This window comes from Panulirus ornatus, chromosome 19, assembly GCF_036320965.1.
Source record: "Panulirus ornatus isolate Po-2019 chromosome 19, ASM3632096v1, whole genome shotgun sequence".
NCBI classification, from domain to species: Eukaryota; Metazoa; Arthropoda; class Malacostraca; order Decapoda; family Palinuridae; genus Panulirus; species Panulirus ornatus.
Genome location: NC_092242.1, coordinates 23,195,695 through 23,222,319, shown reverse-complemented (window position 1 = coordinate 23,222,319; position 26,625 = coordinate 23,195,695). Strand labels below are relative to the sequence as shown.

Here is a 26,625-nt window from a genome sequence, read left to right as displayed (position 1 = left end):
ATGGATGCAGCTTCTCGTTGATGAACATATTGATCCTAGCATTTGATAGGCCTAAAGCCCAAACAACCAACCACCTATACTTTTGCCATCTTTAAAAACCCTACTTCTTTTCATCTTAACTTTATCTCATCCATCCTCAAGCTCCCTGGTGTATTCTGCCATGTAAAGAAGTCGGTGAGTTAGATCAGAAATCAGTGAGTTGTAGGGTGCGCTCAGGAAGTACGTTCAAGTGGTGATACTTGCAATATTAGCTGTAAATACACCATATAAATCATAACCACTGCAAATGTACTTTACCACCTATATCCTATGTTTGTAAATACACTATATGCATGTTGATAATAGTAGTTTCTATTAAACCCATCTTTGCTAATGGGGTTTTGACAGATATAATGGCTCGTGTGAGTTGTGATTTATTGTTTGCCTTGTTACATGGTCAGCGCTGTAACATCAGAGAATGTAAAATAAAGTATATTCTAAAACGGTCGGCACTATTGCTTAGATCTGGCTGCTCTACGCAAAATAAGCATGACATATGGGAAAAATGTATACAGATGCTCCCACTTGCATTGGTTCGACTTATGATTTTTTTACTTTACAATGATGCAACAGTGATACACATTCAGTAGAAACCATAATTCAAATTTTGAATTTTGATCTTTTCCCAGGCTGGCGATATGCAGTACAATATTCTCCCATGATGCAGCACAGCGCAGGAAAGCTACAGCTTCAAGTCAGCCACACGATCATGAGTGCCTTCTACCAGTTATTCTTGAGCCTCATCAGAAGAGAGAGAAATTGATGACTCCCTGTCAATGTAGCATCTCCATCATCTAGCAGTTAATTTTAGTGCTTTATGCTTTAAACATTCTTCAAGCCGAGAATGTGCTAACAGAAGTGTACATTAATGGTGAGTACCCGTACAACCATTCTGTTTTTGTTTTTTTCGGTACAGTATTCAATAAATTATGAGATATTCAGCATTTTATTACAAAATAGGCTTTGCATGAGATGATTTTGTCCAAATGTAGGCTAATGTAAGTGTTCTGAGAATGTTTAAGGTAGGATGGCTACATTATGATGTTTGTCAGGTTAGATGTACAGTATTACATGTATTTTCAACATAATATTTTCAACTTACAATGGGTTTATCAAAAGGTAACCCCACTGTCCCACTGTAAGTCAAGAAGCATCTGTACTAAGTGTGTGTAACTCGTGTAAATTACATTTCATGATAGTCTGTTACTCATTTTCTTTAAATTACCAAGAAAACTTACATTTTATTTCATATATTCATTTTGCTTTGTCGCTGTCTCCCACGTTAGCGAGGTAGCGCAAGGAAACACACGAAAGAATGGCCCAACCCATCCACATACACATGTATATACATACACATCCACACAAGTTTTTATCGAGGATGTAAGGCATGTGTACGTGTAGGAAGAGAGGAAAGTGATTGGTTCTCAGTGAATGTAGGTTTGCGGCAGGGGTGTGTGATGTCTCCATGGTTGTTTAATTTGTTTATGGATGGGGTTGTTAGGGAGGTGAATGCAAGAGTTTTGGAAAGAGGGGCAAGTATGAAGTCTGTTGGGGATGAGAGAGCTTGGGAAGTGAGTCAGTTGTTGTTCGCTGATGATACAGCGCTGGTGGCTGATTCATGTGAGAAACTGCAGAAGCTGGTGACTGAGTTTGGTAAAGTGTGTGAAAGAAGAAAGTTAAGAGTAAATGTGAATAAGAGCAAGGTTATTAGGTACAGTAGGGTTGAGGGTCAAGTCAATTGGGAGGTGAGTTTGAATGGAGAAAAACTGGAGGAAGTAAAGTGTTTTAGATATCTGGGAGTGGGATCTGGCAGCGGATGGAACCATGGAAGCGGAAGTGGATCATAGGATGGGGGAGGGGGCAAAAATTCTGGGAGCCTTGAAGAATGTGTGGAAGTCGAGAACATTATCTCGGAAAGCAAAAATGGGTATGTTTGAAGGAATAGTGGTTCCAACAATGTTGTATGGTTGCGAGGCGTGGGCTATGGATAGAGTGGTGCGCAGGAGGATGGATGTGCTGGAAATGAGATGTTTGAGGACAATGTGTGGTGTGAGGTGGTTTGATCGAGTAAGTAACGTAAGGGTAAGAGAGATGTGTGGAAATAAAAAGAGCGTGGTTGAGAGAGCAGAAGAGGGTGTTTTGAAATGGTTTGGGCACATGGAGAGAATGAGTGAGGAAAGATTGACCGAGAGGATATATGTGTCGGAGGTGGAGGGAACGAGGAGAAGAGGGAGACCAAATTGGAGGTGGAAAGATGGAGTGAAAAAGATTTTGTGTGATCGTGGCCTGAACATGCAGGAGGGTGAAAGGAGGGCAAGGAATAGAGTGAATTGGAGCGATGTGTTATACCGGGGTTGACGTGCTGTCAGTGGATTGAATCAGGGCATGTGAAGCGTCTGGGGTAAACCATGGAAAGCTGTGTAGGTATGTATATTTGCGTGTGTGGACGTATGTATATACATGTGTATGGGGGTGGGTTGGGCCATTTTCTTTCGTCTGTTTCCTTGCTCTACCTCGCAAACGCGGGAGACAGCGACAAAGCAAAAAAAAAAAAAAATCCACACAAGCAAATACACATACCTATACATCTCAACGTATACAAATATATACACACACAGATATATACATATATACACGTGTACATAATTCATACTGTGCCTTTATTCATTCCCATCACCACCCCGCCACACATGAAATAACAACCCCCTCTCCCCTTATGTGCGCGAGGTAGTGCTAGGAAAAGACATCAAAGGCCACATTCGTTCACACTCAGTCTCTAGCTGTCATGTAATAATGCACCAAAACCACAGCTCCCTTTCCACATCCAGGCCCCACAGAACTTTCCATGGTTTACCCCAGATGCTTCACATGCCCTGGTTCAATCAATTGACAGCACGTTGACCCCGGTATACCACATCGTTCCAATTCACTCTATTCCTTGCCCGCCTTTCACCCTCCTGCATGTTCAGGCCCCGATCACTCAAAATCTTTTTCACTCCATCATTCCACCTCCAATTTGGTCTCCCACTTCTCCTCGTTCCCTCCACCTCTGACACATATATCCTCTTGGTCAATCTTTCCTCACTCTTCCTCTCCATGTGACCAAACCATTTCAAAACACCCTCTTCTGCTCTCTCAACCACACTCTTTTTATTACCACACATCTCTCTTACCCTATTATTACTTACTCGATCAAACCACCTCACACCACATATTGTCCTTAAACATCTCATTTCCAGCACATCCACCCTCCTCTGCACAACTCTATCTATAGCCCAAGCCTTGCAGCTATATAACATATTACATATTTGTAATATATGAATATATGAATATATATTGATTGAGAGGGTGAAGGCATGTACAGAGCATCAGATTGGGGAAGAGCAGTGTGGTTTCAGAAGTGGTAGAGGATGTGTGGATCAGGTGTTTGCTTTGAAGAATGTATGTGAGAAATATTTAGAAAAGCAAATGGATTTGTATGTAGCATTTATGGATCTGGAGAAGGCATATGATAGAGTTGATAGAGATGCTCTGTGGAAGGTATTAAGAATATATGGTGTGGGAGGAAAGTTGTTAGAAGCAGTGAAAAGTTTTTATCGAGGATGTAAGGCATGTGTACGTGTAGGAAGAGAGGAAAGTGATTGGTTCTCAGTGAATGTAGGTTTGCGGCAGGGGTGTGTGATGTCTCCATGGTTGTTTAATTTGTTTATGGATGGGGTTGTTAGGGAGGTGAATGCAAGAGTTTTGGAAAGAGGGGCAAGTATGAAGTCTGTTGGGGATGAGAGAGCTTGGGAAGTGAGTCAGTTGTTGTTCGCTGATGATACAGCGCTGGTGGCTGATTCATGTGAGAAACTGCAGAAGCTGGTGACTGAGTTTGGTAAAGTGTGTGAAGAAGAAAGTTAAGAGTAAATGTGAATAAGAGCAAGGTTATTAGGTACAGTAGGGTTGAGGGTCAAGTCAATTGGGAGGTGAGTTTGAATGGAGAAAAACTGGAGGAAGTAAAGTGTTTTAGATATCTGGGAGTGGATCTGGCAGCGGATGGAACCATGGAAGCGGAAGTGGATCATAGGATGGGGGAGGGGGCAAAAATTCTGGGAGCCTTGAAGAATGTGTGGAAGTCGAGAACATTATCTCGGAAAGCAAAAATGGGTATGTTTGAAGGAATAGTGGTTCCAACAATGTTGTATGGTTGCGAGGCGTGGGCTATGGATAGAGTGGTGCGCAGGAGGATGGATGTGCTGGAAATGAGATGTTTGAGGACAATGTGTGGTGTGAGGTGGTTTGATCGAGTAAGTAACGTAAGGGTAAGAGAGATGTGTGGAAATAAAAAGAGCGTGGTTGAGAGAGCAGAAGAGGGTGTTTTGAAATGGTTTGGGCACATGGAGAGAATGAGTGAGGAAAGATTGACCAAGAGGATATATGTGTCGGAGGTGGAGGGAACGAGGAGAAGAGGGAGACCAAATTGGAGGTGGAAAGATGGAGTGAAAAAGATTTTGTGTGATCGTGGCCTGAACATGCAGGAGGGTGAAAGGAGGGCAAGGAATAGAGTGAATTGGAGCGATGTGTTATACCGGGGTTGACGTGCTGTCAGTGGATTGAATCAGGGCATGTGAAGCGTCTGGGGTACACCATGGAAAGCTGTGTAGGTATGTATATTTGCATGTGTGGACGTATGTATATACATGTGTATGGGGGTGGGTTGGGCCATTTTCTTTCGTCTGTTTCCTTGCTCTACCTCGCAAACGCGGGAGACAGCAACAAAGCAAAAAAAAAAAAAAAATCCACACAAGCAAATACACATACCTATACATCTCAACGTATACAAATATATACACACACAGATATATACATATATACACGTGTACATAATTCATACTGTGCCTTTATTCATTCCCATCGCCACCCCGCCACACATGAAATAACAACCCCCTCTCCCCTTATGTGCGCGAGGTAGTGCTAGGAAAAGACATCAAAGGCCACATTCGTTCACACTCAGTCTCTAGCTGTCATGTAATAATGCACCAAAACCACAGCTCCCTTTCCACATCCAGGCCCCACAGAACTTTCCATGGTTTACCCCAGATGCTTCACATGCCCTGGTTCAATCAATTGACAGCACGTTGACCCCGGTATACCACATCGTTCCAATTCACTCTATTCCTTGCCCGCCTTTCACCCTCCTGCATGTTCAGGCCCCGATCACTCAAAATCTTTTTCACTCCATCATTCCACCTCCAATTTGGTCTCCCACTTCTCCTCGTTCCCTCCACCTCTGACACATATATCCTCTTGGTCAATCTTTCCTCACTCTTCCTCTCCATGTGACCAAACCATTTCAAAACACCCTCTTCTGCTCTCTCAACCACACTCTTTTTATTACCACACATCTCTCTTACCCTATTATTACTTACTCGATCAAACCACCTCACACCACATATTGTCCTTAAACATCTCATTTCCAGCACATCCACCCTCCTCTGTACAACTCTATCTATAGCCCAAGCCTTGCAGCTATATAACATATTACATATTTGTAATATATGAATATATGAATATATATTGATTGAGAGGGTGAAGGCATGTACAGAGCATCAGATTGGGGAAGAGCAGTGTGGTTTCAGAAGTGGTAGAGGATGTGTGGATCAGGTGTTTGCTTTGAAGAATGTATGTGAGAAATACTTAGAAAAGCAAATGGATTTGTATGTAGCATTTATGGATCTGGAGAAGGCATATGATAGAGTTGATAGAGATGCTCTGTGGAAGGTATTAAGAATATATGGTGTGGGAGGAAAGTTGTTAGAAGCAGTGAAAAGTTTTTATCGAGGATGTAAGGCATGTGTACGTGTAGGAAGAGAGGAAAGTGATTGGTTCTCAGTGAATGTAGGTTTGCGGCAGGGGTTTGTGATGTCTCCATGGTTGTTTAATTTGTTTATGGATGGGGTTGTTAGGGAGGTAAATGCAAGAGTTTTGGAAAGAGGGGCAAGTATGAAGTCTGTTGGGGATGAGAGAGCTTGGGAAGTGAGTCAGTTGTTGTTTGCTGATGATACAGCGCTGGTGGCTGATTCATGTGAGAAACTGCAGAAGCTGGTGACTGAGTTTGGAAAAGTGTGTGGAAGAAGAAAGTTAAGAGTAAATGTGAATAAGAGCAAGGTTATTAGGTACAGTAGGGTTGAGGGTCAAGTCAATTGGGAGGTGAGTTTGAATGGAGAAAAACTGGAGGAAGTGAAGTGTTTTAGATATCTGGGAGTGGATCTGGCAGCGGATGGAACCATGGAAGCGGAAGTGGATCATAGGGTGGGGGAGGGGGCGAAAATCCTGGGGGCCTTGAAGAATGTGTGGAAGTCGAGAACATTACCTCGGAAAGCAAAAATGGGTATGTTTGAAGGAATAGTGGTTCCAACAATGTTGTATGGTTGCGAGGCGTGGGCTATGGATAGAGTTGTGCACAGGAGGATGGATGTGCTGGAAATGAGATGTTTGAGGACAATGTGTGGTGTGAGGTGGTTTGATCGAGTGAGTAACGTAAGGGTAAGAGAGATGTGTGGAAATAGAAAGAGCGTGGTTGAGAGAGCAGAAGAGGGTGTTTTGAAGTGGTTTGGGCACATGGAGAGGATGAGTGAGGAAAGATTGACCAAGAGGATATATGTGTCGGAGGTGGAGGGAGCAAGGAGAAGAGGGAGACCAAATTGGAGGTGGAAAGATGGAGTGAAAAAGATTTTGTGTGATCGGGGCCTGAACATGCAGGAAGGTGAAAGGAGGGCAAGGAATAGAGTGAATTGGAGCGATGTGGTATACCGGGGTTGACGTGCTGTCAGTGGATTGAAGCAGGGCATGTGAAGCGTCTGGGGTAAGCCATGGAAAGCTGTGTAGGTATGTATATTTGCGTGTGTGGACGTATGTATATACATGTGTATGGGGGGGGGGGGTTGGGCCATTTCTTTCGTCTGTTTCCTTGCGCTACCTCGCAAACACGGGAGACAGCGACAAAGTATAATAAAAATAATGAATATCTCCAAACTAATTTTTCAAAATTAATAGAAGGGATGATGGAAAGGGGATTAAAATATCAGATCTGCTGAGGTATACAAACTAATTCACTCACAACAAAATAATGAAAAAAATGGATTATGCATCTGAACAACTGCTTCTTTTTTAGTCTATTAAGGGAAAGGCCAAGAATATTAGTACTCAAAAAACCTGTTCAGGTCTCAATTGGATATAACAATATATGTAAAGTCTTTTGATGAATTACATTAGCCCAAACATCATCAGTCACTAAATGTCAGTGGTTATGTATGATATGCAACTCAAAAAGCTTTAAAATGCTATCACAGCTTGCAAAAAGGTGGTATCATCCCACCCCAAATCCTTTTTATTGGCAATCAAGAAATGTCAACCTTAGTCAACACGTAAATACTTCGGGATCAAGAGATGTCCAGATAATAAATTAAAAACAATGGACAATATATATAATGGTGCTAAAGTACAGTTCAGATGTATACAGAAAAAACTCATTTTACAATTTCACTTACAAAAACCAGCCTTGTGTTGTGGTAACATACCGTATGTATACCTATTTTCTGGTACCTGACAGTCTTCCAAAGAGAAAAGTGAAGGTCATTCACTTGTGAATCTCTACATGGCAAAAGAGAAAGAAAAAACAAGATTCTGAATAGATTATTCAAGACCAATAAAAACTCTTCACAAGGCATGATCTAAGCAACATATGAAGATCAACTCCTTGTGAGCTGGGAAATTAAGCTAAGTTGATTATCTACCACTACTATTTTCTCAACCCTACTCAGTGTTATGATCTATAAAATAAACAATGTAAAGCTTACCCCATCTGATGCAAATGGTGCTCCTATGGCCATCAGTCTTCGTACTTGACTTGTGTTACCAACTTTAGCTGCAGCCACTAACTTTTTACCAAGTTCTGTAAGTGTTGTTACATGGGAATTGTCACGGTGGAATGTTATTGGGCGTTCATGAACAACTGGGGGTGGCTTGTTGGCAGATCCTCCACTCCCTGGACAAAAATCATTATCAATTACGGGACATCTATCTACATTTGTTCAACAAACACATCTGTGAAATGAGTTGGTCAAATAAGGCAAAAAAATTCAGGCAATGAGAAAAACATTCACCTAACAAAGTTGTTATATTCTCCACAAATGACCTGCCACTAAATGCTCACCAATCACATGCCACAGTGACCTGAATCCACTAATGAAGACATATCCAACCCTAAAAAGTAAACTGCCATTGGCAAGGATCAAACAGCTCTTCGCAGCAGGCTCTCTCTCCACCAAATCAAGATGTCACAAGTCTGTTACCAAACAAAAAATACCCTGTGGTAATGTGCTTTTACAGAATGGAGAGAATACACTAATACTGTATAAATTCTTATAGATTTCGTTTTGGGTTCCTGACTATTAAAATCATAAAAAAAGACTTCAAATCATTCGAGAAAGTCAGTTTTGTGTGGAAATACTACTTTCAGTAAGGTGAGGGTAAATGAAACAAGAGGAATAGGACAACAGATGGTACTTATCGAAGCTTACATGTGCAGGTGAAACATTTAATGTGCAAGGTGGGACATGGAGATATGAGAAACGACAGGAAGTAGTGATATAAGAAAGTCAAATCATTAGTGAGAGAAATAGGAAGTGTATGGATGGCAACTGCAGGGAAGGACTAATACTGACAAGGAAGGTTAAAATGGAAAGTTGCAGGAGTTCAATAGGAAGGAATGAGAGCTGAAAAGAGGGCAAATGAGAGATGGGATGGGGTAACAGAATATCAATGAACTTCAGAGAAATATTTTTGGGAAGGTGAAAAACGTGACAACAACAGAACAAAGGGGGATGAGAGTAAGGAGAAATAATAGTGAGTACTTTGATGGAATGCTGAATGCGTTCCATGAAACAATGGCAGATGTAGTGTGTATGAGATGACAGGGAATGCAAAGTATAAAACTCAAGCAAATGGTACAGTGATGTGACAGGAGGTAGTGAGAGCCTGATGCACTAGTTAAAAAAAAAAAATACTTAATTCATGTCATGCAACACATATAAAAGAAAATTATACAAATCAAACATCTCTGACAGCCAAAAGAAAAGGTGAAAAGGTGGAGTCATAAAAGGCAATGGTCGCAAGATCTGCAGAGACAGTGGGAAAGAAAACAAATGATGAGTACTGGAAAGTGGTATGTACCACCTCAACACCATTCCAGTAATGTCAAAGATTTAAATGAATTGCTTTATAGTTGTTCAAGCAGTGTGTATAAGCATTATCTAGCCACAAAGATACTTTTTTTGGAATCATGTAAACTATGATTTTATATACAAAAGGACTGACAACACTGAAAACTGTATCCCATCATCATGAACATTTGAAAAGTAGGAAAAAAAAAAAGGCTTTCACACTTTAATTGTAGTTCATTTGATGCCTTTCCTAAAATGCATCTCACTGCTCAGACTTCTTGTTATATGTATTCATAAAATGTTATCCTCTTTTTGGAAAGACAGTTCCTTGAAAAAACATAGGTATATACAAGCTATAGTAGCAGGAAAAATATAAATGTAAGTTCTGAAAACTGAAGATTTTTCTCCTCAAGGTAGTGTCCATAAGATATATTCCCTAGGAATATAAGGCCCGCAACCTAAAAGATAGAAATGCAATGTCTCTTTACATGGAACTGAAAGATTTTTAAGGGATGCTCTAAGACTCTCCCTATGAGCTCTATTAAATTGAATGCTCTGACAAGGAGGAAAGAGATTTACAAAGGCCAGAGAATTAGAGAAGAATTTCCAGATCATATGAAGAAGGGAGGATGAATTAAACGATAAGTAGGTTAAACATCTCTTGCAAAGTCTGGGGAGGTGCTGTTCAATCAAAAACCTGGGCACTTCATCCTCCCTTATATATAGAATTGATTTGATGAAGGTTCAAGACAGATTCATTCACAAAAACATAGCTCTAAAAATGTTAAAGATAATGTTTGACTTTTGAATGAGTGAAGATTTGATTTCCTCAAAGCTTTAAACACAGCTCTAAAAATGCTATAATGTTTGATTTTTGAATGAGTGAAGATTCAATTTCCTCAAAGCTTTGGAACATAAGGATTGGCCAGAAAATCTTCCACAAGGAAAAAGACAAAGGTCAAAGAAAGCCTTTCTCTCCTCCTAAAAGCGGTAGGAAGACATTGGGTACCTCTTTAAAAATCTCGTAAGTACTGAGATAGGTTGTCTTATTTCTGTGAAGGCCATCTTCCAAGAAAAATGTCGTTCTTGGTTACTCTCTGGCAAGTACTGAGCAAGGTTGTCTTGTTTCTGTGAGGACCATCTTCCAAGAAAAATGTTCTTAGTTACTCACTCACACAACTAATGATAATCAACTCAGAACCATCAGGCAGAAATTGGTATCCAAAAAAGATGTCCAAACACTTACAATAAAGTTTATGGAGAATAGGATTCAAGTCTTCTCCAGGACAAATTGGTCTTCAAAAGATAGATTCCTTATATGAAGCTTCTGAATCAGCATCCGAGTCATTTGACCAAAAGGAATGGTATGGGGCTGTGGCTTACTTGGACCTGGCTTGGGTTCTAAGCAAATTAGTGGGAGCCCAGAATTTTTATCAAAAGGAAGGACAGGGGAGGGGAAAAAGGAACTAAAGCCCTGCAGCTATGAGAGGGAATCTCAAGGATATTAAAGCAATTCTTAAACTATGCAGGGCAAAACAGGCATAGGGAAGGCCTATTATCACACTATTATCACAGCTAAAGTTTTTAATATACCTTGAATATATCGGGAATGTAAGGCATGTGTACGAGAAGGAAGAGAGGAAAGTGACTGGCTCTCAGTGAATGTCAGTTTGCGGCAGAGTTGCACGATGTCTCCATGGTTGTTTAATCTCTTTATGGATGGGGTTGTTAGGGAGGTGAATGCAAGAGTTTTGGAGAGAGGGGCAAGTATGCGGTCTGTTGTGGATGAGAGGGCTTGAGAAGTGAGTCAGTTGATGTTCACTGATGATACAGCACTGGTGGCTGATTCAGGTGAGAAACTGCAGAAGATGGTGACTGAGTTTGGTCAAGTATGTGAAAGACGAAAGCTGAGAGTAAATGTGAATAAGAGCAAGGTTATTAGGTACAGTAGGGTTGAGGGACATGTCAATTGGGAGGTAAGTTTGAATGGAGAAAAACTGGAGGAAGTGGAGTGTTTTAGATATCTGGGAGTGGATTTGGCAGCGGATGGAACCATGGAAACGGAAGTGAATCACAGGGTTGGGGAGGGGGTGAAAGTTCTGGGAGCATTGAAAAATGTGTGGAAGGCAAGAACGTTGTCTTGGAGATCAAAAATGGGTATGTTTGAAGGAGAGTGGTTCCAACAATGTTATATGGTTGCGAGGCGGGGCTATAGAAAGAGTTGTGCGGAGGAGGGTGGATGTGTTGGAAACGAGATGTTTGAGGACAATAAGTGGTGTGAGGTGGTTTGATCGAGTAAGTAATGAAAGGGAAAGAGATATGTGTGGCAATAAAAAGAGTGTGGTTGAGAAAGTAGAAGAGGGTGTTTTGAAATGGTTTGGTCACATGGAGAGACTGAGTGAGGAGAGATTGACAAAGAGGATATATGTGTCAGAGGTGGAGGGAACAAGGAGAAGTGGGAGACTAAATTGGAAGTGGAAGGATGGAGTGAAAAAGATTTTGAGTGATTGGGGCCTGAACATGCAGGAGGCTGAAAGGCGTGCAAGGAATAGAGTGAATTGGAACGATGTGGTATACCGGGGTTGACGTGCTGTCAATGGATTGAACCAGGGCATGTGAAGCGTCTGGGGTAAACCATGGAAAATTTTGTGGTGCCTGGATGTGGAAAGGGAGCTGTGGTTTCGGTGCATTATACATGACATCCAGAGACTGAGTGTGAACGAATGTGGCCTTTAGTGTATTTCCTAACGCTACCTCGCACGCATGCGGGGGGAGGGGGTGGTCACTTCATATGTGGCAGGGTGGCGATGGGAATGAATGAAGGCAGCAAGTATGAATTAAATATGTGTAGGTCTGTGTAAATATGTGTAGGTCTGTGTATGTATATATATGTATACACTGAAATGTATAGGTATGTATATGTATGTATGTATGTATGTATGTATGTATATATATTTATTTATTTATTTTATTTTGCTTTGTCGCTGTCTCCCACGTTAGCGAGGTAGCACAAGGAAACAGACGAAAGAATGGCCCAACCCGCCCACATACACATGTATATACATACATGTCCACCCATGCACAATATACATACCTATACATCTCAATGTACACATATATATACACACACAGACATATACATATATACACATGTACATAATTCATACTGTCTGCCTTTATTTGTTCCCATCGCCACCTCGCCACACATGGAATAACAACCCCCTCCCCCCTCATGTGTGCGAGGTAGCGCTAGTAAAAACACCAAAGGCCCCATTCGTTCACACTCAGTCTCTAGCTGTCATGTAATAATGCACCGAAACCACAGATCCCTTTCCACATCCAGGCCCCACACACTTTGCATGGTTTACCCCAGACGCTTCACATGCCCTGGTTCAATCCACTGACAGCACATCGACCCTGGTATACCACGTTGTTCCAATTCACTCTATTCCTTGCACGCCTTTCACCCTCCTGCATGTTCAGGCCCCGATCACTCAAAATCTTTTTCACTCCATCTTTCCACCTCCAATTTGGTCTCCCACTTCTCCTCGTTCCCTCCACCTCTGACACATATATCCTCTTGGTCAATCTTTCCTCACTCATTCTCTCCATGTGACCAAACCATTTCAAAACACCCTCTTCTGCTCTCTCAACCACACTCTTTTTATTTCCACACATCTCTCTCACCCTTACATTACTTACTCGATCAAACCACCTCACACCACATATTGTCCTCAAACATCTCATTTCCAGCACATCCACCCTCCTGTGCACAACTCTATCCATAGCCCACGCCTCGCAACCATACAACATTGTTGGAACCACTATTCCTTCAAACATACCCATTTTTGCTTTCCGAGATAATGTTCTCGACTTCCAAACATTCTTCAAGGCTCCCAGAATTTTCGCCCCATCCCCCACCCTATGATTCACTTCCGCTTCCATGGTTCCATCCGCTGCCAGATCCACTCCCAGATATCTAAACCACTTCACCTCCTCCAGCTTTTCTCCATTCAAACTTACCTCCCAATTGACTTGACCCTCAACCCTACTGTACCTAATAACCTTGCTCTTATTCACATTTACTCTTAACTTTCTTCTTTCACACACTTTACCAAACTCAGTCACCAGCTTCTGCAGTTTCTCACATGAATCAGCCACCAGCGCTGTATCATCAGCGAACAACAACTGACTCACTTCCCAAGCTCTCTCATCCACAACAGACTGCATACTTGCCCCTCTTTCCAAAACTCTTGCATTCACCTCCCTAACAACCCCATCCATAAACAAATTAAACAACCATGGAGACATCACACACCCCTGCCGCAAACCTACATTCACTGAGAACCAATCACTTTCCTCTCTTCCTACACGTACACATGCCTTACATCCTCGATAAAAACTTTTCACTGTTTCTAACAACTTGCCTCCCACACCATATATTCTTAATACCTTCCACAGAGCATCTCTATCAACTCTATCATATGCCTTCTCCAGATCCATAAATGCTACGTACAAATCCATTTGTTTTTCTAAGTATTTCCCGCATACATTCTTCAAAGCAAACACCTAATCCACACATCCTCTACCACTTCTGAAACCACACTGCTCTTCCCCAATCTGATGCTCTGTACATGCCTTCACCCTCTCAATCAATATATATAGATATATTTATTTTATTATTTTTTTATTATACTTTGTTGCTGTCTCCCGCGTTTGCGAGGTAGCGCAAGGAAACAGACGAAAGAAATGGCCCAACCCACCCCCATACACATGTATATACATACGTCCACCAACGCAAATATACATACCTACACAGCTTTCCATGGTTTACCCCAGACGCTTCACATGCCCGATTCAATCCACTGACAGCACGTCAACCCCGGTATACCACATCGCTCCAATTCACTCTATTCCTTGCCCTCCTTTCACCCTCCTGCATGTTCAGCCCCGATCACACAAATCTTTTTCACTCCATCTTTCCACCTCCAATTTGGTCTCCCTCTTCTCCTCGTTCCCTCCACCTCCGACACATATATCCTCTTGGTCAATCTTTCCTCCTCATTCTCTCCATGTGCCCAAACCACTTCAAAACACCCTCTTCGCTCCCCTCAACCTACGCTCTTTTTATTTCCACACACTCTCTTACCCTTACGTTCTCGACTTCCACACATTCTTCTAGGCTCCCAAAAATTTTCGCCCCCTCCCCCACCCTATGATCCCCTTCCGTTTCCCCATGGTTTACATCCGCTGGCCAATTCCACTATCCAGATATCTAAAACACTTCCACACATCCTCCATTTTTTTCTCCTTCAAAGTCACCTCCCAATATATATATAAATTTTTTTTCCATACTATTAGCCATTCCCGCAATTAGCAGGTAGCTTAAGAACAGAGAACTGGGCCTTTTTGAGGGAATTTTTTTCACCTGGCTCTCTTATTCTCTTTCCTCTTTTGGAAAAATAAAAAAAAACTATTCATTCCGCCATTTTCCCGCATTAGCGAGGTAGCACTAAGAACAGAGGGAATGCTTTTGGAATAGTCCTCACCTGGCCCCCTCTGTTCCTCTTATTGGAAAATTTAAAAAAAAAAAAACGAGAGGGAGGATTCCAGCCCCCTCTCCCTCCCCTTTTAGTCCGCCTTTACAAACCAGGGAATAACGTGGGAAGATCTTAATATATATATATTACAAGATACGAGCAGGGAAGGATAGCACTACTCCTGAATCAGGAGTTGTGGAGTATGTATAGAGTGCAGAAAAGTAAATTCTAGATTGATATGGTAAAATTGAAAGTTTATGGAGAGAGATGGGTGATTATTGGGCATAAATAGCACGCTGGCATGAGAAGAAAAAATCATGAAGAGCAAGTGTCTTGGAGCAGCTGACTGAGTGTGTTAGTGTTTTTGAATTGCACAAGACCGAGTTAAAGTGATGGGTGATTTGAATGCAAAGGTATAAAATGTGGCAGTTGAAGGGAATTACTGGTATAATACATGGGTTCAGTGTTGTTTATGGAAATGGTTAAGACTTGTAGATTTAGTGCTGAAAAAAAGGGACTGATGATTGGGAATACCTGTTTAAAAAAGGAGAATATACATAAGTATAACTATGAAAGTAGGAGAGATGGCCAGAAGAGAGCGTTATTGGATTACGTTTTTAATTGATGAGACGCACGAAAAGAGACTTTTGGAGTTAATGTGCTTGAGAGGTGCACTGGAGGGATGTCTGAATCATTATCTTGTGGAGGCTGAAGTGAAATATTTGTGGGTGTTTTCAGAAAAGAAAGAGAAATGTTGGGGTGAAGAGAGGTGAGAGAAAAGGTTACTTGGGAAGGAGATCTTGTGGATGAAGAACCATGATAGCTGAGAACAGATGGAAAAAGGTGAAAAACAAAGGAGTAAGGGAGTGGGGGAGTAATGGATGTATTTTGGGAATCATTGATGATTGCACAAAAGTAAGCTGTGGCATGAGAAGCGTGGGTAAGGGTGGGCTGATTAGAAAAGGTAGTGATGGTGGATGAAGAGTTAAGGATTATTAGTGAAAGAGAAGAGAGAGGCATTTGGAACGATTTTTGCAGGGAAAAAATGCAAATGATTGGAGAGGTAGAAAAGAAAGAGACATGGAGGTCAAAGAAAAGGGTGCAAAGGTAAAAAGTAGGGCAAATGAGAGTTGGTGAGAGAGTATCCCAATAAATGTCAGGAGAATAAAAAGATGTTTTGAAGAGGTAAATAAAGTAGCATAAACAAGGGAGCAAATGGTATTCTGTGAAGGGGGCTAATGGAGGTGATAACAAGTAGTGGTGATGTTAGAAGGAGATGAGTGATATTTTTTGAAGGTTTGTTAATGTTTTTGATGATAGATTGCAGATTATAGGGTGTTTTGGTCGAGGTGGCGTGCAAAGTTAGAGGGTTAGGGAAAATGAATTGGTAAATAAGAGAAGAGGTAGAAAAGCTTTACGTAAGAATAAAGCCGGCAAGGCAGCGGGTTTTTGGATGGTATTGGCAATGGAATTTATAAAACAGGGGGTGACTGGGTATTGTTGACTGTTTTGGTAAGGTTATTTAATGTATTATGATTCATGGGAGGTGCCTGACGATTGGCGAATGCTTGCATAGTGCCATTGTACAAAGGCAAAGGGGATAAGAGTGAGTGCGCAAATTACTGAGGTATAAGTTTTTGTTGAGTATTCCTGGTAAAAATTTTATGGGAGGGTAATGATTAGAGGGTAAGGCATGTACAGAGCATCAATTGGGGAAGAGCAGTGTGTTCAGAAGTCATAGAGGATGTGTGGATCAAGAATGTTTGCTTTGAAGAATGTATGGTGAGAAATACATAGAAAAAAATGGATTGTATGTAGCATTTATGGATCTAGAAAAGGCCATATGATAGAGTTGATTAGAGATGCTCTGTGAAGGTTTTAAGAATATATGGTGTGGGAGACAAGTGTTAGAAAAGCAGTGAAAATTTTTTTTATTGAGGAATGTAAGGCATGTGTACGTGTAGGAAGAGAGAAAGTTGAGTGGGTTTCTTTCTCAGTGAATTAGGTTTTGGCAGCAGGGTGATGTGAAGTCTCCATGTGTTTTTCATTTGTTTATGGATGGGGTTGTTTTGAGAGGTGGAATGCAAGAGTTTTTTGGAAGAGGGGCAAGTATGCATGATGTTGTGATGAGAGAGCTTGGGAAGAAGTCAGTTTTTTGTTTCGGATGATACAGAGCCTGGGGCTGATTCATGTAAGAAACTCAGAAGCTGGTGACGAAGTTTTGGTAAAGTGTGTGAAAGAAGAAAAATTAAGAGTAACTGTAATCAAGCATAGGTTATTAGTACAGTAGGGTTGAGGTCAAGTCAATTGGGAGGTAATTTGAATGAAGAAAAACTGGAGGAGAAAAGTGTTCTAGATCATCTGGGAGTGTGATCCTGGCAGGGGATGGAACCATGGAAGCGGAAGTGAAATCATAGGGTGGAGGAGGGGCAAAATTCTTCCGGGGAGCCTTGAAAAATGTTTGGAAGTCGAGAAAAATTATCTCGGAAAGCAAAAATGGGTAGTTTGAAGAATAGTGGTTCCAAACAATTTGTAAGGTTGCGAGCGTGGCTAATGGAATAGAATTTGTGCGCAGGATGATGGACGGAGCTGGAATGAGAACGTTTAGGACAATATGGTGGTTGAGGTGGTTTGATCGAGTAAGTAAATTTAAGGGTAAGAGAGATGTGTGGAATAAAAAAGAGTGTGGTTGAGAGAGCAGAAGAGGGTGTTTTTGCAATGGTTTGTTCACATGAGAGAATGATAGAAAGATTGACCAAGAGGATTATATTGTCAGAGGTTGGAGGAACGAGAGAAGTGGGAGAAACCAATTGGAGGTTGAAAGATGGAGTGACAAAGATTTTGAGTGATCATGGCCAAAACAAGCAGGAGGGTGAAAGGCTGCAAGGTATAGAGTGAATTGGAACGATGTGTAATACGGGGACGACGTGCCTGTCAATGGATTTGACTCAGGGCATGTGAAGCGCTGGGTAAACGATGAAAGTTTTTTGGGGGCCTGGATGGGGAAAAAGGGAGCTGTGGGTTTATCTGTGCATTATTACAGAACAGCTAGAGACTGAGTGTGAACGAATGAGGCCTTTGGGTCTTTTCCCCTATCGCTACCAATCGCAACCACATGAGGGTGAGGGGGTTGTTAATTCCATGTGCGCGAGGTGCGATGGGAAGAAATAAAGCAGACAGTATGAAATTATGTACATGTGTATATATGTAATGTCTGTGTGTGCATATAATGTGTACATTGAAAGTATAGGTTATGTATATTTGGCGTGTGTGACTTATGTATTACATGTGTTATGTGGGACGGTTGGGCCATTCTTTCGTCTTTTCCTGTACATAACCTTGCTCTTATTCACATTTACTCTCAGCTTTCTCATTTCACACACTTTACCAAACATCAGTCCACCAGCTTCTGCAGTTTCTCACAACAATAGCCACCAGCGCTGTACAATCAGCAAACAACAACTGACTCACTTCCCAAGCTCTCTCATCCACAACAGCCTGCATACTTCCCCTCTTTCCAAAACTCTTGCATTCACCTCCTAACAACCTCGTCCATAAACAAAAAATTAAATCAACATGGGGACATCACAACACCCGTGCCACGCAAACCAATATTCACTAGAGAACCATGAGAACCAATCACTTTCCCTCTCCTTCCTAATGGCATACACATGCCTTACGTCCTCGATAAAAACTTTTCATTCACTGCTTATAACAAACTGTAACCTCCCCACACCATACATTCTAAATACCTTCCACACAGCATCTCTAACACTCTATCAAGCCTTCTCCAGATCCATGAAAATCTACATACAAATCCTTTTGCTTTCTAATATTCTCACATACATTCTTCAAAGCAAACACCTGATCCACACATCTCTACCACTTCTGAAACCCACAACTGCTCCTCCCCAGCAGTCTGATGCTCTGTAACATGGCCTTCACCCTCTCAATCAATTACCCTCCATAATAATTTACCAGAATACTCAACAAACCTTTTACCTCTGTAATTTAAAGCCACTCACTTTTTATTTCCCCTTTGACTTTGTAAAATGGCACTATGCAAGCATTAAAACGCCTATCCTCAAGGTACCTCAGCGCATGAGTCAACATACATAAATAACCTTACCAACCTGTCAACGATAAAGTCACTCCCTTTTTTAATAGATTCCACGCAATACCAACCAAACCCCGCTGCCTTGCCGTCTTTCATCTTCGCAGACTTTAACTACCTCTTTCTCTGTTTACCAATCATTTTCCCTAACCCCTCTCCACTTTGCACACCAACCCAACCATCGACCAAAAACATCCCTAAAAACTGCTGCCACTCTATCACAAACCACAATTCAACAAAAAAACCTTCATATAACTCGCTCTATCTTCCCTTCTCAACAGCACAACTACTTGTTATGCACCTTCACACCTCCACCCATTACCCCCTTCATTGAAGTTCTCAATATTTGTTCCCTTTTCTTACTCACTTTATTACCTCCTTCCAAAACATCTTTTTATAATCGCACTAAAATTCAAAATAATACGCTCTCACACACCAACTCCTCATTTGCCCTCTTTTCCTTTTTTCACCTCTCGCTGCGTTCTCTTGACCACACTCCTGCCTCTTTTCACCTTCTATATACATCTCCTCCCTCCATTCATTAATTTCCCAGCAAAATAATCATCCAAGCGCCTCTCTCTTCTCTTTCACTAATAATCTTACTTCTTCATCCAACCACATCTCTACTCTTCTAATCTGCCCACCTCCCACGACTTCTCATGCCACAAGCATCTTTTGCAACAAGCGATCACTTCTTCCCTAATTACATCCCATTCCTCCCCCACTCCCCCTTATATCCTTTGTTTCTCAACCTTTTTCCATTCTTTACTCAGTCCTTCTCCTGTACAATCCCTCACAACCAAGTCTCCTTCCCTAGCTCACTTTAACTCTCACCTCTCTATCACCCCAACATTCTCCTCTTCTTTCCCTGAAAACCTCTACAAATCTTTTACCTTCGCCTCCACAAGATAATGATCAGACATCCCTTCATTTTGCACCTCTCAGCACATTAACATCCAAAAGTCTCCTCTCTTGCGTGCCTATCAATTAACACTTAATCCAATAACGCTCTCTGGCCATCCTCTCCACTTACATAATTATACTTATGTATATCTCTCTTTTTTTAAACCACTATTCCCAATCACCAGTCCTTTTTTCAGTCACATAAATCTACAAGCTCTTCACCACTAGATTCCAATTACAACACTGAACACCCCATGTACACCAATTATTCCCTCAACTGACCATTACTCACCTTTTGCATTCTAATCCACCCATCAACTACAACCTAGTCCTCAAGCATAAAAACTACTAACCCACTCACTCAGCTGATCCGCGCTCCCAAAACACTTTTGCCTCTCATGATCTTTCTTCCATGGCAGGTTGCATATGCACCAATAATACACCCATCTCTCTCCAATCCACTTTTTAAATTTTTTTTTTTTTTTTTTATTTTTACTATATCAATCTAGAGTTTACTTTCTTACACTCTATCACAATAGATACACATGATATATGTAAATGCCCAAAACACGCACAATAACAATACATATACACATATTTCAATACACATTTATTTTTCATTTACTTATTTTTTGGTTTTGTTGCTGCGCCCTCCCCCCGCGTTAGCGGGTAGCACAAGAAACAGACGAAAGAATGGGTTCAATCCATCCACATACACATATATATACATACACATCCACTCATGCCAAATATACATTACCTATACATCTCAACGTATAATAATATACCAATACACACATACAGATTTTTTTTTTTTTTTTTTTATTACTTTGTCCGTCTCCCCCCCGCGTTGCGAGGTAGCGCAAGGAAACAGACGAACAGAAATGGCCCAACCCACCCCCATACACATGTATATACATACGTCCACACACGCAAATATACATACCTACACAGCTTTCCATGGTTTACCCCAGACGCTTCACATGCCCTGATTCAATCCACTGACAGCACGTCAACCCCGGTATACCACATCGCTCCAATTCACTCTATTCCTTGCCCTCCTTTCACCCTCCTGCATGTTCAGGCCCCGATCACACAAATCTTTTTCACTCCATCTTTCCACCTCCAATTTGGTCTCCCTCTTCTCCTCGTTCCCTCCACCTCCGACACATATATCCTCTTGGTCAATCTTTCCTCACTCATCCTCTCCATGTGCCCAAACCACTTCAAAACACCCTCTTCTGCTCTCTCAACCACGCTCTTTTTATTTCCACACATCTCTCTTACCCTTACGTTACTCACTCGATCAAACCACCTCACACCACACATTGTCCTCAAACATCTCATTTCCAGCACATCCATCCTCCTGCGCACAACTCTATCCATAGCCCACGCCTCGCAACCATACAACATTGTTGGAACCACTATTCCTTCAAACATACCCATTTTTGCTTTCCGAGATAATGTTCTCGACTTCCACACATTCTTCAAGGCCCCCAGAATTTTCGCCCCCTCCCCCACCCTATGATCCACTTCCGCTTCCATGGTTCCATCCGCTGCCAGATCCACTCCCAGATATCTAAAACACTTCACTTCCTCCAGTTTTTCTCCATTCAAACTCACCTCCCAATTGACTTGACCCTCAACCCTACTGTACCTAATAACCTTGCTCTTATTCACATTCACTCTTAACTTTCTTCTTCCACACACTTTATATATATATATATTTATCTTATTTATTATACTTTGTCGCTGTCTCCTGTGTCAGCGAGGTAGTGCAAGGAAACAGACGAAATAATGGCCCAGTCCACCCACATACACACATATATACATACACGTCCACACACGCACATATACATACCTACACATTTCAAGGTTTCTATTTTCATTATTTTACTTTGTTGCTGTCTCCCGCGTTAGCGAGGTAGCGCAAGGAAACAGAGGAAAGAATGGCCCAACCCACCCACATACACATGTATATACATACACGTCTACACATGCACATATACATACCTATACATTCCAACATATATATTTTTTTTTTTTTTTTTTTGCTTTGTCGCTGTCTCCCGCGTTTGCGAGGTAGCGCAAGGAAACAGACGAAAGAAATGGCCCAACCCACCCCCATACACATGTATATACATACGTCCACACACGCAAAATATACATACCTACACAGCTTTCCATGGTTTACCCCAGACGCTTCACATGCCCCAATTCAATCCACTGACAGCACGTCAACCCCGGTATACCACATCGATCCAATTCACTCTATTCCTTGCCCTCCTTTCACCCTCCTGCATGTTCAGGCCCCAATCACACAAAATCTTTTTCACTCAATCTTTCCACCTCCAATTTGGTCTCCCTCTTCTCCTCGTTCCCTCCACCTCCGACACATATATCCTCTTGGTCAATCTTTCCTCACTCATTCTCTCCATGTGCCCAAACCATTTCAAAACACCCTCTTCTGCTCTCTCAACCACGCTCTTTTTATTTCCACATATCTCTCTTACCCTTACGTTACTTACTCGATCAAACCACCTCACACCACACACTGTCCTCAAACATCTCATTTCCAGCACATCCATCCTCCTGTGCACAACTCTATCCATAGCCCACGCCTTGCAACCATACAACATTGTTGGAACCACTATTCCTTCAAACATACTCATTTTTGATTTCCGAGATAATGTTCTCGACTTCCACACATTCTTCAAGGCTCCCAGAATTTTCCCCCCCTCCCCCACCCTATGATCCACTTCCGCTTCCATGGTTCCATCCGCTGCCAGATCCACTCCCAGATATCTAAAACACTTCACTTCCTCCAGTTTTTCTCCATTCAAACTCACCTCCCAATATATATATATATATATATTTTTTTTTTTCCATACTATTCGCCATTTCCCGCAATAGCGAGGTAGCGTTAAGAACAGAGGACTGGGCCTTTGAGGGAATATCTTCACCTGGCTCTCTTCTCTGTTCCTTCTTTTGGAAAATTAAAAAAACTATTCGCCATTTCCCGCGTTAGCGAGGTAGCACTAAGAACAGAGGACTGGGCCTTTTTGGAATATCCTCACCTGGCCCCCTCTGTTCCTTCTTTTGGAAAATTTAAAAAAAAAAACGAGAGGGGAGGATTCCAGCCCCCCGCTCCCTCCCCTTTTAGTCGCCTTCTACAACACGCAGGGAATACGTGGGAAGTATTCTTAATATATATATATACAAGACAAGAGCAAGGGAAGGAGTAGCACTACTCCTGAATCAGGAGTTGTGGGAGTATGTGATAGAGTGCAAGAAAGTAAATTCTAGATTGATATGGGTAAAATTGAAAGTTGATGGAGAGAGATGGGTGATTATTGGTGCATATGCACCTGGGCATGAGAAGAAAAATCATGAGAGGCAAGTGTCTTGGGAGCAGCTGAATGAGTGTGTTAGTGGTTTTGATGCACAAGACCGAGTTATAGTGATGGGTGATTTGAATGCAAAGGTGAGTAATGTGGCAGTTGAGGGAATAACTGGTATACCTGGGGTGTTCAGTGTTGTAAATGGAAATGGTGAAGAGCTTGTAGATTTATGTGCTGAAAAAGGACTGATGATTGGGAATACCTGGTTTAAAAAGAGAGATATACATAAGTATACGTATGTAAGTAGGAGAGATGGCCAGAGAGCGTTATTGGATTACGTGTTAATTGATAGACGCACGAAAGAGAGACTTTTGGATGTTAATGTGCTGAGAGGTGCAACTGGAGGGATGTCTGATCATTATCTTGTGGAGGCGAAGGTGAAGATTTGTGGGGGTTTTCAGAAAAGAAGAGAGAATGTTGGGGTGAAGAGAGTGGTGAGAGAAAGTGAGCTTGGGAAGGAGACTTGTGTGAGGAAGTACCATGAGAGATTGAGAACAGAATGGAAAAAGGTGAGAACAAAGGAGGTAAGGGGAGTGGGGGAGGAATGGGATGTATTTTGGGAAGCAGTGATGGCTTGCACAAAAGATGCTTGTGGCATGAGAAGCGTGGGAGGTGGGCTGATTAGAAAAGGTAGTGAGTGGTGGGATGAAGAAGTAAGATTATTAGTGAAAGAGAAGAGAGAGGCATTTGGACGATTTTTGCAGGGAAAAAAAGCAAATGAGTGGGAGAGGTATAAAAGAAAGAGACAGGAGGTCAAGAGAATGGTGCAAGAGGTGAAAAAGAGGGCAAATGAGAGTTGGGGTGAGAGAGTATCATTAAATTTCAGGGAGAATAAAAAGATGTTTTGGAAGGAGGTAAATAAAGTGCATAAGACAAGGGAGCAAATGGGTACTTCAGTGAAGGGGGCTAATGGGGAGGTGATAACAAGTAGTGGTGATGTGAGAAGGAGATGGAGTGAGTATTTTGAAGGTTTGTTGAATGTGTTTGATGATAGAGTGGCAGATATAGGGTGTTTTGGTCGAGGTGGCGTGCAAAGTTAGAGGGTTAGGGAAAATGAATTGATAAATAGAGAAGAGGTTGTAAAAGCTTTACGGAAGATGAAAGCCGGCAAGGCAGCAGGTTTGGATGGTATTGCAGTGGAATTTATTAAAAAAGGGGGTGACTGTATTGTTGACTGGTTGGTAAGGTTATTTAATGTATGTATGATTCATGGTGAGGTGCCTGACGATTGGCGGAATGCTTGCATAGTGCCATTGTACAAAGGCAAAGGGGATAAGAGTGAGTGCTCAAATTACAGAGGTATAAGTTTGTTGAGTATTCCTGGTAAATTATATGGGAGGGTATTGATTGAGAGGGTGAAGGCATGTACAGAGCATCAGATTGGGGGGAAGAGCTATGTGGTTTCAGAAGTCGTAGAGGATGTGTGGATCAGGTGTTTGCTTTGAGGAATGTATGTGAGAAATACTTAGAAAAACAAATGGATTTGTATGTAGCATTTATGGATCTAGAAAAGGCATATGATAGAGTTGATAGAGATGCTCTGTGGAAGGTTTTAAGAATATATGGTGTGGGAGACAAGTTGTTAGAAGCAGTGAAAAGTTTTTATCGAGGATGTAAGGCATGTGTACGTGTAGGAAGAGAGGAAAGTGAGTGGTTCTCAGTGAATGTAGGTTTGCAGCAGGGGTGTGTAATGTCTCCATGGTTGTTTCATTTGTTTATGGATGGGGTTGTTAGAGAGGTGAATGCAAGAGTTTTGGAAAGAGGGGCAAGTATGAAGTCTGTTGGGGATGAGAGAGCTTGGGAAGCAAGTCAGTTGTTGTTCGCTGATGATACAGCGCTGGTGGCTGATTCATGTAAGAAACTGCAGAAGCTGGTGACAGTTTGGTAAAGTGTGTGAAAGAAGAAAGTTAAGAGTAACTGTGAATAAGAGCAAGGTTATTAGGTACAGTAGGGTTGAGGGTCAAGTCAATTGGGAGGTAAGTTTGAATGGAGAAAAACTGGAGGAAGTAAAGTGTTCTAGATATCTGGGAGTGGATCTGGCAGGGGATGGAACCATGGAAGCGGAAGTGAATCATAGGGTGGGGGAGGGGGCGAAAATTCTGGGAGCCTTGAAAAATGTTTGGAAGTCGAGAACATTATCTCGGAAAGCAAAAATGGGTATGTTTGAAGGAATAGTGGTTCCAACAATGTTGTATGGTTGCGAGGCGTGGGCTATGGATAGAGTTGTGCGCAGGATGATGGATGTGCTGGAAATGAGACGTTTGAGGACAATATGTGGTGTGAGGTGGTTTGATCGAGTAAGTAATGTAAGGGTAAGAGAGATGTGTGGAAATAAAAAGAGTGTGGTTGAGAGAGCAGAAGAGGGTGTTTTGAAATGGTTTGGTCACATGGAGAGAATGAGTGAGGAAAGATTGACCAAGAGGATATATGTGTCAGAGGTGGAGGGAACGAGGAGAAGTGGGAGACCAAATTGGAGGTGGAAAGATGGAGTGACAAAGATTTTGAGTGATCAGGGCCTAAACATGCAGGAGGGTGAAAGGCGTGCAAGGAATAGAGTGAATTGGAACGATGTGGTATACCGGGGTCGACGTGCTGTCAATGGATTGAATCAGGGCATGTGAAGCGTCTGGGGTAAACCATGGAAAGTTGTTTGGGGCCTGGATGTGGAAAGGGAGCTGTGGTTTCAGTGCATTATTACATGACAGCTAGAGACTGAGTGTGAACGAATGAGGCCTTTGGTGTCTTTTCCTAGCGCTACCTCGCACACATGAGGGGGGAGGGGGTTGTTATTCCATGTGCGGCGAGGTGGCGATGGGAAGAAATAAAGGCAGACAGTATGAATTATGTACATGTGTATATATGTATATGTCTGTGTGTGCATATATATGTGTACATTGAGATGTATAGGTATGTATATGTGCGTGTGTGGACGTGTATGTATATACATGTGTATGTGGGCGGGTTGGGCCATTCTTTCGTCTGTTTCCTTGTACATAACCTTGCTCTTATTCACATTTACTCTCAGCTTTCTTCTTTCACACACTTTACCAAACTCAGTCACCAGCTTCTGCAGTTTCTCACACGAATCAGCCACCAGCGCTGTATCATCAGCAAACAACAACTGACTCACTTCCCAAGCTCTCTCATCCACAACAGCCTGCATACTTTCCCCTCTTTCCAAAACTCTTGCATTCACCTCCTAACAACCTCGTCCATAAACAAATTAAACAACCATGGGGACATCACACACCCCTGCCGCAAACCTACATTCACTGAGAACCTGAGAACCAATCACTTTCCTCTCTTCCTATGCATACACATGCCTTATGTCCTCGATAAAAACTTTTCACTGCTTCTAACAACTTACCTCCCACACCATACATTCTTAATACCTTCCACACAGCATCTCTAACAACTCTATC

The 26,625-nt window shown here is 41.9% G+C and overlaps 1 protein-coding gene across 1 annotated transcript in view; it reads right to left on the bottom strand.

The window, feature by feature from the left end:
• Positions 1 to 26,625, bottom strand: part of LOC139755446 (uncharacterized) — a 150,470-nt gene that overhangs the window by 100,473 nt on the left and 23,372 nt on the right. The window contains exon 3 of the mRNA XM_071673756.1: positions 7,881 to 8,068. Within this exon, the coding sequence (XP_071529857.1) occupies positions 7,881 to 8,068 (188 nt within the window). The remainder of the gene's footprint in view (positions 1 to 7,880; positions 8,069 to 26,625) is intronic.